The sequence below is a fragment of the Budorcas taxicolor genome, unplaced genomic scaffold (assembly GCF_023091745.1).
Source record: "Budorcas taxicolor isolate Tak-1 unplaced genomic scaffold, Takin1.1 scaffold348, whole genome shotgun sequence".
NCBI classification, from domain to species: domain Eukaryota; kingdom Metazoa; phylum Chordata; class Mammalia; order Artiodactyla; family Bovidae; genus Budorcas; species Budorcas taxicolor.
This window is the reverse complement of record NW_026292151.1, coordinates 109,653-127,525: the sequence shown is the minus strand read 5'-3', so window position 1 is coordinate 127,525 and position 17,873 is coordinate 109,653. Positions and strand designations below refer to the sequence as shown.

General features: G+C 36.1%; 1 protein-coding gene across 1 annotated transcript in view; it reads left to right on the top strand.

Moving 5' to 3' along the window:
* Positions 1-4,255: 4,255 nt before the first annotated feature.
* LOC128071319 (WD repeat-containing protein 19-like) overlaps positions 4,256-17,873 on the top strand; it is a gene marked incomplete at both ends in the record, with an annotated part of 122,456 nt that continues 108,838 nt past the window's right edge. Inside the window, 2 exons of the mRNA XM_052664204.1 lie at positions 4,256-4,468; positions 15,372-15,558. Of these exons, the coding sequence (XP_052520164.1) occupies positions 4,256-4,468; positions 15,372-15,558 (400 nt within the window). The remainder of the gene's footprint in view (positions 4,469-15,371; positions 15,559-17,873) is intronic.

Genomic DNA, 17,873 nt, shown 5'->3' with positions numbered 1-17,873 from the left:
AAATTAGCTTGTGTTTATAAAGCTATATTTATAGCCAGTTAGTTGTGGTAGTTTTTTTCCTCAAGGCCATTATTTGACTTTATTCAGTTTCAACAGATACATAAAGTTGAATTCTAATAAAAAGTAATTTAGAGACAGATTGTGTGATTTGAATTGTTGCTATGGGAACTGAATGAAAATGTATAGCAAAACTCAGTCCTCTTCAGTTTAAATAAATCCCTCAGTAACTTCGTTTGCTTAAAAACTGTTCCAAAGGGGGAAAGAGCATAATGCTAGCAAGTGTTTGGTAGCTTGATAGCTGTTTATATCATAAAATGGATTTAAAATATGAAGTAAGCACAGTGCCACAGAATGAAATCAATTGTCACAGTTAGCAAATAGTGCATATACTTGGGATATTCATTCATCCTGCATGAATACAAGTAGGAAGGGATGAGAAGTTCCTTCTGTAATCCTGAAATATGGAAACTTTTGTTCTTGTTCTGACTGCCGCTGAACATGACCTGAAACACATCATTTAACCTCTATGCAAAAGTTCGAGACTGGTTATATCATTACAGATATTTAATGTCATTATGGAATAAATACAAACATTTGATTTTTGCAGTTTTAAATTTGGTTTCTTGACCTAGAAAAGCTATTTGAAACATTGAATTTTGCTAAAATACCTGCTTCAAAACCAAATTAATAATTTTGAAAAGCACTTTGTGTTTAACCTTGAGTTCCGTAGTATTTCCATAAGGTGTTGAAAAACTCCATTTTCACTTAATACAGATTATACCAGAACGGAATGGGCATTGTTCTGAAATAAATACATCAACAAATAAACTATTAAATGAATATTTGTATAATCTTTTTCTCATTGATGAAATGCAGTTAATACCATTTGAAAGTATGGCAATAGTTACTTCAGTGTTGTATAACTGTTGCCTGTACTATACACTATACTTGTGAACAGTTAGAAATGGATATTTTTTGATTTCTTCAGAATCTCATCTAAAATTAAATAATAAATATCTTTCTATTTATCTGTGTGATCTTTGTCCCTAAAGTTTTTGATGCCTGCATAATAGCCAATTGAGTTATAACTCCCTAGAGCTGGAGATTTAGGCTGTTTCTCATTTTTTTTTAATATAATAGATAACAGTACAGAGAAGCATCAGCTTTTTTCCCCCCTCTTGTGAATTATTTACCAAGGATTAAGCTTCTCATGGGATAGCTAGGAGTTGAGAGCTTCAACATTTTTATAGCCCTTGCTATGTGTTATGAAATCATTTTATAATGTCAGTATGCAATTGAGTAGAACAATTTGCTTGAAGCCATTTCAGCCCTGAGGTTTTATTAAAATATATTTCTGAAAAATGATAATCAGTCATTTTAAAATAGATTCATTTGGGCATCTTTAACAAATCATGATGAATTGAAGCTATTGAATATCGTTAATTATTCATGTATGGTTTTCCTCTTAAGAATTTCTACGAAAGGAATGAAATGTCAACCCAAGATATATCTTTGATCAGTACCTAACTTGGGTTACTAGAGGCTATATGGAAAATATAATTCTCATCTTAATATAGAAGATAATTTTTGATAGTCCTTATCTCTAGCTCTAATTTAAATAGCTTAAGCTATTTTTAAACAGCTCTAATTTAAACAGCCTTAGCTTTTTTACTAAAACTCTGTGCTGAGACAGCCATAGTGCATTAAGAAGCATAAGAAACACATTAAGGGGACAATACTTACAGAATTTGCATTTTTATTATAACTATATAAACAGCCCGTGCATTAAGACTTGTACACCAGAAGACTATTTTCCTTCTCTTTAGATTGTTTAGCATAGTAGTTTAGTAAAAATTATTATTACTATTTCACACCTAAGGACATTTTTATCTTCCATTTCAAATTACAAAGAGCATGATTCAAGAATGTGGCCAGAACTGAGTCATCTTCAGTCTAAGATCATGGAGTCCCAGTACATTCTAGGTCAACATTTTTGTTTTGGCTCTGAAATCTCTAGGGGGCTCCAGGGAGCTCCAGTTCTTTATCTCTCAGCACAGAAAGAATTCAGTGAGAGGCCAATTCTGGAGTAGATATCACACTTCCATCATAATTCCTCCTCAGTATTGAGGAGGAGAGTTTTCTTGTCCCTACATGGACGAGGTGGGACTGTTGTGGCACTATGGAAATATTATTTCGGGTCCCAGTACAATGAGGGTCTTTCACTTGGAATGTCACCTTTCCATAAAATACTGTTGTTGTTGTTGTTGTTGATGTGTGCAGAGAGCATGTCCTAGGGGTTCATTAACTTACTGAGTTCACTGGGCAGGATGTGGGTCTCATGCCACCATTCTTTTATTGTTTGGGGGCATGTCTCATGCTTCTGTTTTACTGTTTTGTTGCTAAGCAAGGCTGCTTGCTAGAAAACCTGCTTTCTTGAGTGATCATTAACTTCCAGGAGTTTCCCATACTTTTTTTTTCTACTTACAGTCTGCTAGGGCAATTAACTATTTAATCGCCTGTGTTATCCCTTTGTTCAGTCGCTCAGTCATGTCCGACTCTTTGCGACCCCATGAATCGCAGCACGCCAGGCCTCCCTGTCCATCACCAACTCCCGGAGTTTACTCAAACTCATGTCCATCGAGTCGGTGATGTCATCCAGCCATCTCATCCTCTTTCGTCCCCTTCTCCTCCTGCCCCTAATCCCTCCCAGCATCAGAGTCTTTTCCAATGACTCAACTCTTCACATGAGGTGGCCAAAGTATTGGAGTTTCAGCTTTAGCATCAGTCCTTCCAATGAACACCCAGGACTGATCTCCTTTAGAATGGACTGGTTGGATCTCCTTGCAGTCCAAGGGACTCTCAAGAGTCTTCTCCAACACCACAGTTCAAAAGCATCAATTCTTTGGCGCTCAGCTTTCTTCACAGTCCAACTCTCACATCCATACATGACCACTGGAAAAACCATAGCCTTGACTAGACGGACCTTTGTTGGCAAAGTAATGTCTCTGCTTTTGAATATGCTATCTAGGTTGGTCATAACTTTCCTTGCAAGGACTAAGTGTCTTTTAATTTCATGGCTGCAGTCATCATCTGCAGTGATTTTGGAGCCCCCAGAAATAAAGTCTGACACTGTTTCCACTGTTTCCCCATCTATTTGCCATGAAGTGATGGGACCAGATGCCATGATCTTCGTTTTCTGAATGTTGAGCTTTAAGCCAACTTCTTCACTCTCCTCTTTCACTTTCATCAAGAGGCTTTTTAGTTCCTCTTCGCTTTCTGCCATAAGGGTGGTGTCAAATGCATATCTGAGGTTATTGATATTTCTCCCAACAATCTTAATGCCAACTTGTGCTTCTTCCAGCCCAGCGTTATTCACGAGGTACTCTGTATAGAAGTTAAATAAGCAGGGTGACAATATACAGCCTTGACGTACTCCTTTTCCTATTTGAAACCAGTCTGTTGTTCCATGTCCAGTTCTAACTGTTGCTTCCTGACCTGCGTATAGGTTTCTCAAGAGGCAGGTCAGGTGGTCTGGTATTCCCGTCTCTTTCAGAATTTTCCTTTATCAGCTCTTTTTTCTATGAGAGCAAAAGAATTTTGTACATAGATCAGGTTAGATGAGATTAAAGTTTTCACATCAGACCTAAAATCCTTTGTGGCCTTATAAATATTAAAACACTTTAAAAGGCCAGTTTGGGTTTAGGATAGCTCTAAGGACACAGGCTCTTGCCAAGCAGAGTCTGAGAAGACTTCCATGGTCCAGAATGGTCTTGGGAAATGTAGCCACCCTAGAAGCCATTTCTGGGTAAGAGAAATACTTCACTCTTACCCAGGTATTTGGCTCCCCTGTTGGCCAAATTCTTCAGCAACCACAAATCTGAACTAACTTTTGATGTTGGAGTATCATATAAAGTGTCTTCTTTCATTTTTTCTATCTTCCTTTGAAAGACTTGCCAAAACTATTCCCTAACTTGAGCAAAGCAATACCTAAAAGTCCTAAATTTATTTTTTAAATTGTGATACTTGTTATATCACTTTAATCCTGTGTATACAGAGAAATGAGAATTTTAATAGCAATTACAGTTTAAATGTTATTTTTTACAGGTTTTTTTCCCCCTTTTCGGCAATAATACGCTGTTAGAAAGGGCTAAAGTATAAACTGTGTTTTGGCATCTAATTAAGAAATGTTTAGTTTCTCTTAAACTGTGATGGAAAGAAGAAACAGTATTGTTTATATGCTCTTTTTTTCCTCCAGGAAAATTTCATGGAAGTAATTCGAAACCAGGAATTTGTATTATTACCAGCCAGTGAAATTGCAAAGCTCTTAGCCAGTGATGACATGAACATTCCTAATGAGGAGACAATATTGAACGCACTTCTTACTTGGGTTCGTCATGATTTGGAACAGAGACGGAAAGATCTCAGTAAACTTTTGGCTTATATTAGGCTACCTCTTCTTGCACCACAGGTAAACTATTTTTAATTATTTAAAATCAATGCCATAATTTCAACAACTTTGAGTAGACACCATTCCACACATCCTAAGTTCAACAAAACATGGATTGAAAAATTTTTTTAATTCCAGAAAATTCCTAAATGCAAAACTTGAATTTGTTCTGTGCCAGCAACTTTTACATAATATTTACATTGCATTTACAACTCTTTATGTAGGAATTGCATTGTATTAGCTAGGTATTATAGGTAATCCAGAGATGATTTAAAGTATATAGGAAGCTGTGCAGAGGTTAACTGCAAATACTACATATTTAAATTGAGATACTGGTATCCACATAGGTCCTGGTACCAACCCCTTGTCCCCAGAATACTGAGGGACTACTAATTACATTAATGTGAGCTAATTACAGTATGCTAATTGCATTAATTAATGCACATTAATGGTAATTGTGTTAGTCTCTCAGTCGTATCCAACTCTTTGCAACCCCATAGACTGTAGCCCATCAGGCTCTTCTGTCTGTAGGATTCTCCAGGCAAGAATACTGGAGTGGTTGCCATTCCCTTTTGCAGTGGATCTTCCTGACCCAGGATTGAACCTGGGTCTCCTGCATTATAGGCAGATTCTTTACTATCTGAGCCACAAGAGAAGCCCATTAATATTAGCTTGTCTATAGGCTTTTTTCTTAATCTGTTCAATGTGGTTGTTTTATGTATGTTCCTATGAAATGTTAAGGTGAAAAGATAGTGAGCTAAAAAAATTTGGTTTTTTTTCAACCCAGAAAGTCTGACTACCTAAATTGCATTCATTAAGTAACATCATTGCTTTGGGGTTAGTAATTTTATTTGACTCAGCTACAAACCTATCCTAGCAATTGAAGAATTAATAAAGCTGCTAATGAAAGGAACACTGAACTCTAGGAACCAGAAAATTTATATTAATTCATGTGCCACACGTTTATTAAGTATCCACTAAATGCTGGACTCTGATGATAAACAGATTAATGAGACATAGTTCTAACTCTGACATTTTAAAACTCTGTGACTTGGCATGTTCACATACCTTGGTTTCTTCATCTGTCAAGTGGAGATCACATCCTTTCTATCTCACAGGATTTTTATGAGGATCAAAAAGGTGCTCTGAAAAAAAATGTGCTATAAATAAGGATAGTGTATTATCACTATTTTAGAATTGAGAGATACCTAGATGGTGTATTCAAGGCAATTAGTCATAACATATATATATGCATGGTTTCCCTTTTTTACAATTTCAGTTGGAATATACAGAAATTTCCTCTGCCTGCTTGGCTGCTTTGGGGAAGGAAATGGCAACCCACTCCAGTATTGCCTGGAATATCCCATGGACAGAGGAGCCTGGTGGGCTGCAGTCCATGGGCTCATAAAGAGTCGGACATGACTGAGCGACTAACACACACTTGGCTGCTTATTTTGAGGCCTTAAGTAGAGTCCTTGTAAGAAAAGGAAAAAATGAGCTATTAACTGCTCAAGATCAGATTTTGTTGTTGTTGTTTCAAGTGCTGTGTGTTTTGTTTGGTTTGTATTTATCTTGAGCATTATGTATTTCCAGCTGTTGTGAGCAAAAGTTACTGTGCTCTCTACCTTACAGAAACAAAAATCAGTGTGATACTTTACAAGAATCACTTCCCTCTTCAGAGGTAGAATATTATATGAATTCATAGGAGTGAAACTGCATGACTTGACAATTCAGGAAAAATAACATCATAAAACATGTCTAAAAATCGGATTTAAAGAGGACTATTTTTACTGCTATCCAGCCTAATTTTTTTCCTTATCCTTCTCTGCTGCTGCTGCTGCTGCTAAGTTGCTTCAGTCATGTCTGACTCTGTGCGACCCCATAGACGGCAGCCCACCAGGCTCCCCCGTCCCTGGGATTCTCCAGGCAAGAACACTGGAGTGGGTTGCCATTTCCCTCTACAATGCATGAAAGTGAAAAGAGAAAGTGAAGTAGCTCAGTCGTATCTGACTCTTCGCGACCCCATGGACTGCAGCCCACCAGGCTCCTCCGCCCATGGGATTTTCCAGGCAAGAGTACTGGAGTTGGGTGCCATTGCCTTATCCGATCCTTCTCTAGAGGAAAGAAAATGAAGTCTGAAAAATCCTAGTATACTTTGAAAAGAACCTGTGCAATTACGTAACCTGACAATTTACTTCAGCCTTGTAGTTTCAAATATTTATGATACTGTATTTGCATGACTCTCAGAGACCTTTAGAATTTCTTTTATCCAGGATACTGCTGATAATCATAGTCATAAGATCTTATGAGTTGAAAGGCATGTTGGAGATCATTTAGTCTAACACCTGTTCTACGAATGAAATAACAGATTAAAAAACTAAAGCCATACGTTCAAAATCACAAAGTGATTGCATAAATCATGTTCTTCGGCACTGTGGTTTTATTTGACTTTAGATTAGAGCTAATAAGAGACAGGGGCTTCCCTGGTGGCTTAGTGATAAAGAATCCACCTGCTAATGCAGGAGACACAAAGAGACTCTGGTTCGATCCTTGGATTGGGAAGATCCCCTGGAGAAGGAAATGGCAACCCACCAATATTCTTGCCTGGGAAATCCCATAGACAGAGGAGCCTGGTGAGCTACAGTCCATGCGGTTGTGTAAAAGTTGGACATGACTTAGCGACTGTAGAGGTAGACCTTGAACTCAAATAAAGTGACATGCCTCTTCTACTGAACTGTCCTGCCTCTTGAATGTACTCCGTGTAAAATTGCTGGGTAGGGAGGATATCAGGTGGAGGAAGAAAACGATTAAAAAGGAAATCAGTAATTACAATATAATGAGATAAAGTCTGTGATAGACGTGGCATTATGAAAGCAGTTGGAGTGGTCCACCTAGACTGATAGTAGAGAAGCTAGGAAAATTTCTGATGTGTCACTCAATTTGCAAGCCAAGTTAGTCGCCCAAAAGAATGGGCATGATAGCCCAGAAAAGATAGGAGTCCTGGTTATAGAGCCGTGAGCAAATATATCATGTTCTGAAATCTGAAGATAGCATGCATGGCTAAAGTTACAGAAACAAAAAGGACGATATTGAGAGATGAGACTAGAGAGGGAAACAGACCAGATTGTGGAGGAATTCTAGTCATGCCAAAGAACTGGGATTTTTTTATCTAAAAGCAATGAGGAAGCACTAAAGGATTTTAAGTAGGGAATGGCATAATTATCCTTTTATTTTAGAAAGATCCTGTGATTGCATTGCAGAAAATAGATTGGAGGGATCAAAGTAGAAACCTGCTAAGGAAGACTGTTGGATTCCGACCAGTGAATTAAGCACTTAAAAAAAAAAAAAGTGGAGGTAGAGAAATTAATTAAATTAATTACAACAGTCAAGAGCTATTTAGGAGGTAGGATTGATACACTGGAATGATTGAATGTACAAGGTGAAAAATAGAAAGAGTCCAGAATAATTCAGATTTGCGCAATGAGATTGCTGAAGGTGCTGTCAGTTAATACAGAATACAGGATGCCGCATTAATTTTGAAGGTGGGGAAGGAAGTAGAAGTACATTCCCAGAGCTTATTGACACCTTTAATCCTTTTAGAGTCTAAGAAGAAGTTTTAGAAACTACTTATTTAGGTTGTTGAAGCCAAGGGGAAGAGAGTGACACCAAGCAAAGACAACATTAAAGCACTAGAGGTGGAACCCTAGGAGATACTAATATTTAGTGGTAGTCCCAAATCTGCCTAAATAACTGTAGTACTATTAAAAAGAGATTGCAAGTTCAAGAAAGGCAATTTTAACATCATTAGATGCTGCAGAGAAGACAGATAAGGACAGTAAATGCATTAGATCAGCCCAGTGTTTCTCGAAGTGAGTTCCCCAACTGTAAGATCAGTACCACGTGGGTAATTGTTTAAAATGAAAATGATTAGTCTTCCACCTACTAAATCTGAAACTCCGGTTGTGTTTTAATAAGCCCTCAGTGCATCTGATGCACACTCAAATTTGAGAACCACTGTCTTAGCCCAGGGAGTAGCAACGATGGAAGCCGCATTGCTCTGTATAATTTAAACAAGTTAATAACACCTCTTTGAGCAATTTTTTTTTCTACAGTGATAATACTGTATGGCACTATTATGGCATTCAGAGATACTAGCTAGGTTCTTTTTTTTCCTTACTAAAAGTAAAGGGCAGATTTGGAGAATTAGAGTTGTCAAGTGATAAAGTATTGAAGTAGACTCTAAAATCATCAAGAAAATCTTGGATTATATTCTGAATGTTTTATTTTAAAAGATAGGAAAAGGATGAAATTCCTAAGAGAGTAGATCGGAAAACTTCTCTTCACAGACACGGAAGAAGATAACTATGTGGGGATGGATGTTAACTAGACTTACAATGGTAGTCATTTTCCAATATATAGATATGTCAAATCATTACGCTGTACATCTAAAGCTAATGTTATATGTCATTTATATCTTAATAAAAAATAAAAGTGACAAATGAAAGCAAAATCAAATAAATGACTATAAGTGCCTATCACAAATAAGTGCCTATCAAATAAATGACTGATTTAAAAAAAATTACCATTACATCTAGTTACCTAAAGAATTTATTTTCACAAAATAATTCCTTTCTCATAGTTTTAACCCTACTCTGTTGGTAAGAAATATTCTCTTTTTAGCCTAACTATAATGAGTTCAACCTACATATAGTCATTTTATTGTAGTGTCTCCTTAAAATAATATAGGAAATAATATATATTATTATAATCCTCAACCAAATAATCATTTTAGTGTGGCTCTATTTTTAAACTCTGAATAATCCAGAGGATAGGTGTGTGTGGTTTTATTTTACCTTTGAAAGCATTCCAGACTTTTCTATTCGATCCTATTTTAAACAGTGTGGATGAAAATGCAGTTGGCCCTCAAACAGCATGGGGATTATTCTGTGTATAACATATCACCTGCCCTCCATCTGAGATTCCTCCATATCTATGCATTCAACTAACCATGGATTATGTCATACTGTAGTATTTATTGTTGAAAAATATCTATGTATAAGTGGACCTTCATGGTTCATATCCATGTTGTTCTAGGGTCAACTGCATTAGGGCATTATTTTAAATACTTTGATACCTAAATTCTTAATATTCCCAATGATTAGTCTGCATTACAAGTATTGTGGTCTCCACTATTCTGTTCTCAATTCTCATTATTGTTTTTTACTAAAATTCAGAAATATAAAACAAATCAGTATTTATCTTTAGCATTCTTTTAATTTACAAGTTTGGGGTACCAAAACACTTTTTAAAGCCTATGGAGTTCATAAATCATTCACATTATGTTTTTCACTCTAAGTAGTATTGGGGGGAAATATTAGTATTGGGGGGAGATAGTTTTAGTACAAATCATATCAGTTTAGTTCAGTCGCTCAGTTGTGTCCTACTCTTTGTGACCCCATGGACTACAGCACACCAGGTCTCCCTGTCCATCACCAGTTCCCAGAGCCTACTCAAACTCATGTCCATTGTGTTGGTGATGCCATCCAACCTTCTCATCCTCGGTTGTCACTTCTCCTCCTCGGTTGTCACCTTCTCCTCCCACCTTCAATTTTTCCCAGCATCAGGATCTTTTCCAGTGAGTCAGTTCTTCGCATCAGGTGGCCAAAGTATTGAAGTTCAACTTCAGCATCAGTCCTTCCAATGAATATTCAGGGCTGATTTCTTTAGAATTGACTGGTTGGATCTCTTTGCAGTTCAAGGGACTCTCAAGAGTCTTCTCCAACACCACAGTTCGACAGCATCAATTCTTCGGTGCTCAGCTTTCTTTATAGTCCAACTCTCACATCCATACATGACTACTGGAAAAACCATGGCTTTGACTAGATGGACCTTTGTTGACAAAGTAATGTCTCTGCTTTTGAATATGCTATCTTAAGTTGGTCATAACTTTTATTCCAGGGAGCAAGCATCTTTTAAATTTCATGGCTTCATGGCTGCAGTCACCATCTGCAATGATTTCGGAGCCCCCAGAAATAAAGTCTGTCACTGTTTCCATTGTTTCCCCATCTATTTTCCATGAAGTGATAGGACCAGATGCCATGATCTAAGTTTTCTGAATGTTGAGTTTTAAGCTAACTTTTTCACTCTCCTCTTTTACTTTCATCAAGAGACTCTTTAGTTCTTTGCTCTCTGCCAGGAGGGTCATGTCATCTGCATATCTGAGGTTATTGATATTTCTCCTGGAAATCTTGATTCCAGCTTGTACTTCATCCAGCCCGGCATTTCACATGATGTACTCTGCATATAAGTTGAATAAGCAGGGTGACAATACACAGCCTTGACATACTCCTTTACCGATTTGGAACCAGTGTGTTGTTCTGTGTCTCATTCTAACTGCTGCTTCTTGACTTGCATACAGATTTCTCAAGAGGCAGGTCAAGTGGTCTGATATTCCCGTCTCTTTTAAGAATTTTCCACAGTTTTTTGTGATCCGCACAGTCAAAGGGTTTGGTGTAATCAATAAAGCAAAAGTAGAAGTTTTTCTGAAACTCTGTTGTTGCTTCGATGATCCAGCGGATGTTGGCAATTTGATCTCTGGTTCCTCTGCCTTTTCTAAATCCATCTGGAAGTTCATGGTTCATGTACTGTTGAAGCCTGGCTTGGAGAATTTTGAGCATTACTTTACTAGTGTGTGAGATGAGTGCAATTGTGTGGTAGTTTGGACATTCTTTGGCATTGTCTTTCTTTGGGATTGGAATGAAAACTGACCTTTTCCAGTCCTGTGGCCACTGCTGTGTTTTGCAAATTTGCTGACATTTTGAGTGCAGCACTTTCACAGCATCATCTTTTAGGATTTGAAATAGCTCAGCTGGAATTCCATCACCTCCACTGGCTTTGTAGTGATGCTTCCTAAGGCCCACTTGACTTTGCATTCCAGGATGTCTGGCTCTAGGTGAGTGTTCACACCATCATGGTTATATGGGTCATGAAGATCTTTTTCTGTGTATTTTTGCCACCTCTTAATATCTTCTGCTTCTGTTAGGTCCATACCATTTCTGTCCTTTGCATGAAACGTTTCCTTGATATCTCTAATTTTCTTGAAGAGATCTGTAGTCTTTCCCAGTCTATTGTTTTCCTCTATTTCTTTGCACTGATAGCTGAGGAAGGCTTTCTTTTCTCTCCTTGCTATTCTTTGGAATTCTGCATTCAATTGGTTATATCTTTCCTTTTCTCCTTTGCCCTTAGCTTCTCTTTTCTCAGCTATTTGCAAGGCCTTGTCAAGTATGTGAGTGAAGATAAAAGTTTACAAATTGAACATGTTTCTCATCTCTTCTAAATGTTTCCACTTTAATAATTTGCCATTCTTTTTTGGTAGAGAAAGTACATGGTATTACCCTAAAATGCAGAGTATATGAGAGTCTGTATTTCGTTGTCCTTTCTCGGTGCCTTCTGAATCGTTTTCCAAGTGATGCCTGGTCTTGCATTCATCTGATGCTTATATTACTGGATTCATATTTTCTTCCATTACTGTCATCTCTCTACTTAAATATAATTAATCCCATTTACTCATAAATTATAGATACTGTCAGCATGCTAAGAAATATATTTTACTGTAGTAGCAGTTGAGTCTTCTAAGACTTTACTTTCTACAGTTTTTTCACATTTATTTTTATTTAGAAAGGACTGAAGCCTTTATGTATAACAAGTAATAGAAATACTGAGATTAAATGAGCCATTTGATGCATATTCATTAGTGACTTGTAACAAGTATGTTTTGTGTGCATAGGATAACATGGAATGATTAATATCAGAATTTACACTCTGCCTTAGATAGATCCTGAGACTTACATCTTTTTTTTCAGTTTTAATGTTTGTTTTTATTAAAATATAGTTGATTTACAATATTGTTAATTTCTGTTGTACCTCAAAATGATTCAGTTATACACATGTATAAATTCTTTTTAATATTCCTTTCCATTATGGTTTATCATAAGATACTGAATGTAGTTTCCTGTGCTATCAGTTATATATAATAATTTATATCTGCCATCCCTAACCTCCCACTCCATTTTTGCCTCAACCCCCTCCACCTTAAAAATCACCAATCTGTTCTCTATGTTGGACTTCTGTCTCAATTTGGCTTTTTTTGCCTTTCACATGCTGTTCTCAGTTGCCAGATGCCACAAACTATTTTAGAGTTACTTTTGTTGGAGACTTCCTTCTCTTCCATTATCAAAATATGAACATATTCTCAACATTATTAGCCATTGAGTAAATACAAAGTAAACTCAGATTTTTCACCCACTCAAGTGGCTGAAAAGAGAAGACAGTAATAATTGTTGGTGAGAATGTAGAGAAACAGGAACCCTAGTAGATAGCTGGTGGGAATATAAATTGTGCAAACACCTTCTAAAACAGTTTGGCAGTTTCTTAAGCAGTTAACATAAATGTACCATATGACCTAACAATTCTACTCCTGAAAACATATCTACATAAAGACTTGCACACAAATGTTCTTAGCAGCCTTATTCATAATAGCCAAAAACTTGATTGTAAGTGCCTATCAGTTGGTGAATGGTTAGATAAAATACGATGCATCCATACAATGAAGTGTATTCAACAGTAAAAAGAAATGGATACTGATACATGTTACATATTGATGAACCTCAAAAACATGATAAGTAAAAAAAGCAAGATGCAGGAGACCATGCATTGTATGATCCAATTTATACAAAGCATCTAAAGGCAAATCTGTAGAGACAGATTAGAGCTTGGAACAGTAGATAGGAACCGAGATTAACAGTGAGCAGACATTCAGGATCTAATCAGGGTGATGAGAATGTTCCAAAACTGTTTTTATAGTAATGGTTGCACAACTTGGTAAATTTACTAAAAATCACTGAACTGTATACTTGAAATGGTGAATTATACAGTATATAAAATATACCTTACATTGTCAAATACAATCCTGCAGTATATCAAAAGGGTAATACAGTATGACCAGGAAGATCTTTTTCCAAGAATTTAAGAATGGTTGAGTGTTAGGAAATCTGTCAAGGTAATTATATCAGTAATTTAAAGGAGAAAAAGCCATATAATCATATCACTAGCTGTATAAAAGATATTTGGAAAGAATTAACCATTCTTAATTTTAAAACTCTAAAATAGGGAGAGAAGAAAACAACATATCTATAATAAAGATAAATCATTTAAACATAGTAAAAAATTAAATGCTATAGTAACTATTATCCTAAATAGTGAAACACTGAAACCATATCAATTTAAACTATAAGATGGATACTCTTTATCACTCTAATTATTTAACATTGCTTGGAAGGTTTTAGCAATTGCATCAATGAAATGAAAATGATATAATTGGTGTATACATTACAAAAAGGTGTAACTGTCCCTATTTGGCAGTTATTATGACTGTATGCCTAACAGGTAGAATTTGATAAGGGAATATGGTGAAGTAGTAGGTTAAAATACAAATATGCAGTAATCAATAGAATTTTTGTCCTCCAGCAAAAATGCAAAGTGTAAATTCAACAATTTATTTCTAGTAGCAATGAAAATAATAAAACTTGTAGGCATATAGTTAATAAAAGGTATGTTACCTACATGAAGAAAACTAAACAATGGGATGGCTTCTTGAGCTGAAAGATGTATTATAAAGATGAATTCTCCCAAAATTGATAAATTTAATGCAGTTGCTATTAGAATTCAAACGGGATCAAGATGGTGAAGGGGAATTAGACAAATCTGTCTTAAGTTTATATGGAAAGTAAAGACTCAAAAATAGCCCAGAAAATTATTAAAATGAATAGTGAAGGTAGATTTATGTCAGATAAGCAAAAAACGTCATGAGACACTGTAATAGGGATTTCCTTGACAGTCCAGTGGTTAAGACTTCGCCTTCCAATGCAGGGGGTGCTGTTTCCATCCTTGGTCTGGGAAGTAAGATCCTACATGCCCCATGGCCAAAAAACCAAATCATAAAGCAAGCAATATTGTAATAAATTCAATAAAGACTTTTTAAAAAAGATACTCTAGTATTAGGAAAGGAATAGACAAATATATCAGTGGAACAGAATAGAGAATCAAAAAACAGATTTCATATATCTTGAGACTACTGTGACCAAGGGTCAATTCAGTTGAGAAATGGGGGGAATTATTTTGGTCTAGAACTAGCTATTCATTTGGAAGAAAAAGTATTTCCCAACTCATACTCTGTTTAAAAATTAACTTCATATGAATTAGTATCCTAAATGAAACAAATAAGGCAATAAAGAGGTAAGTAGGGGGATGGAGAACCAAGCACAAAAGAAGAGAAAGTCATCTTTTTTTTTTTTAATTCATCTTTTAAATGTAGGGTGTAACCATATTTATGCATTTATGTAAAATTACATAGGTAAAAAACATAGAATTCAATGAAGTACAAGGAATTTTAGTTCTTTTAAAATAATCACCATTTGGAATTCTTTGCCCCTTGGAAAAATTGGGAAGTTTGTTTTTGCTGTTGTTGCTGGTTGAACATTCTTTAGAGAGGTCAGATAAATGCAGTCTAATTAGTCAACTCCCACTTATAACTATTCTTCAGTTAAAACTATTTCTAACTTACTAAAATGATTTAGAAAATCTTGAAAATATAGAAACATACCAGAAAAGTTATTTTAAAAAGCACCAGTTTCCCCACTACCCAGAGATAAGCAATATTAAGATTTTAAAGCATACCACTTTTCCTTAGTCCTGTTTTTCAGTAAAATGTAAATTTTGTAACTGTTGAATATTTTAGTTAAAAATAGATGTCCAGACTTGGATTTTTTTTAATGAAAAAATTTCCATTTGTGAACATTTGTGTTTATTCTTTTAGCCTCATTATTTTCTTCATCAGTCAGTATACATACTCATTATTTTTTTCTAGTTCCTAGCAGACATGGAAAATAATGCACTTTTTCGAGATGATATAGAATGTCAGAAACTAATTATGGAAGCAATGAAGTATCACTTACTACCAGAGAGACGGCCCATGTTACAGAGTCCTCGGACAAAACCTAGGAAGTCAACTGTTGGTACATTATTTGCAGTTGGAGGAATGGATTCAACAAAAGGTATTAAATAATCTTTTATTTGAAGAAACACACAAAATGAATTTTTGTTTTTCTTTGAAGTATAGTTGATTCACAGTGTTGTTAGTGTGAGGTGTACAGCAAAGTGATTCAGTTGTACATAGCCATATATCCACTCTTTTTAAGATTCTTTTCCCATATGGGTCATTACAGAATATTGAATGCCCTTTGCTATACAGTAGGTCCTTATTAGTTATCTATTTTATATATAGTAATATGTATATGCCAATCCCAGTTTCCCAATTTATCCCTCCCCTCTTTTCCTTGTTAACCATAAGATTGTTTTCTACATCTATAACTCTTATCTCTCTTGTAAAGAAGTTCATTTGTACCTTTTTTTAAGATTCCAGATATAAGCTATATCATATGATATTTGTCCTTCTCTGACTTACTTCACTCAGTGTGACATTCTCTAGGTCCATCCATGTTGGTGCAAATGGCATTATTTTGTTCTTTTTAATGGCTGAGTAGTATTCCATTATATATGTGTATCATATATATATGTATACCACATCTTTTTTATCCATTCATCTGTCAGTGGACATTTAGGTTGCTTTCTTGCCTTGGCTATTGTAAACAGTGCTGCAGTGAACATTAGGGTACATGTATCTTTTTGAAAGAAACATAAAAAATGAATTAGTAATAACTAAGGCTTATGAGCTCCTTGGAGAAATAGCTGATTCTAGCACTGAGGTAGGAAAAGGACAAGATAAGCCTAGAACAACTTGTAGTGCCAGAGGAAGTGCCCAATGATGGAAACCGGTCAAGAGATACAGCAGACAGTTTGTAAGGGCTACCACTGTCCAAACCTGGGATAATTTCAACATCAAAATAAATAATGGGAGCAAAAGATTATAAGTAAGTATTCATGAATTCATACTGATACAAACAGAAGGAGAAGGGAATGTTCTTCCTTACAGTAGAATACCAACTAATTAAAATATGGAAGCAAAGATGGGATTAGAAAAATCGCCATTTGGCAGTCATCATATTAATAAGTAATTCAGTCAATCATCAGTTCTCTAAGACTCATAGGTGAAAGTTTTTGAGAGCAGGATCTTTTGTCTCAAAGTATCTCCCAGTCACCTGCTTATTAGTCAAGCATAAGTTAGGTCTTACAGTAGAGAAACTTGACACACAACACCTAAACCAAATAATCAAAGGTCATATTGCTAGTAAAGAGACTAACCAGCAGCCTGTGCTTATGTGATGTACTGAGAACTCACCTGGACGTCTGTGATATTCTTGCCAAAAGTATATAATCTGGACTTAATCATAAGAAAAAGACAAACAAATTCAAATTGAGAGACATGCTCCAAAATAACTTACCTGAAGTATTCCAAAATGTCAACATCATGAAATAAAAAAAAAAAAGATTTAGGAATTTGTCTCTGTCATATGTCTTACAGAGATATGACAGCTTTTACAATACATTTTCTTGGATTTTCTTTTACTATGAAGGACATTAAAATGAAAGTTGCTCAGTCATGTCTGACTCTTTGCAACCCCATGGATAGTCCATGGAATTCTCCAAACCAGAATACTGGAGTAGGTAGCTGTTCCCTTCAGGGGATCTTCCCAACCCACAGATCGAACTCAGGTCTCCCACATTGCAGGCGGATTCTTTACCAGCTGAGCCACAAGGGAAGCCCAAGAATACTGGATGGGTAGCCTATCCCTTCGCCAGTGAATCTTCCCAACCCAGGGGTCAAACCGGAGTCTCCTGCATTGCAGACAGATTCTTTACCAGCTGAGCTGCCAGGGAAGCCATAATTGGAACAAATGATGAAATCCAAATAAGATCTGTAGATTAGATAGCAGCATTGTATATATGTTAATTTCCAGATTTTGATGATTATATTGTGGTTTTGTAAGAGGATTTCTGGTTTAGAAGAAGCAACACTGAAATATTTAGGGATACAGGGGCATCATGTTTCCCAGTGGCTCAGTGGTAAAGAACCCACTTGCAATACAGGAGATGTGGGTTCAATCACTGGATCAGGAAGATTTCCTGGAGGAGGATATGACAACCCACTCCAGTATTCTTGTTTAGGAAATGCCATGGACAGAGAGGCCTGGCAGGCCACAGTCTGGGGTCACAAAGAGTCAGACACGACTGAACGACTAAGCATGCATGGTCATCAGTTTTGCAACTTACTCTGATGAAACAGTTCAGAAAAACATTCATGCCTACACATGTACATGCATAGAAAACAAATGTAAAATATAAATATGCAGGAAATCTAGGTCAGGAGTATATGGAAATCTTTGTACCCTTCTTGTAGCATTTGTTATTC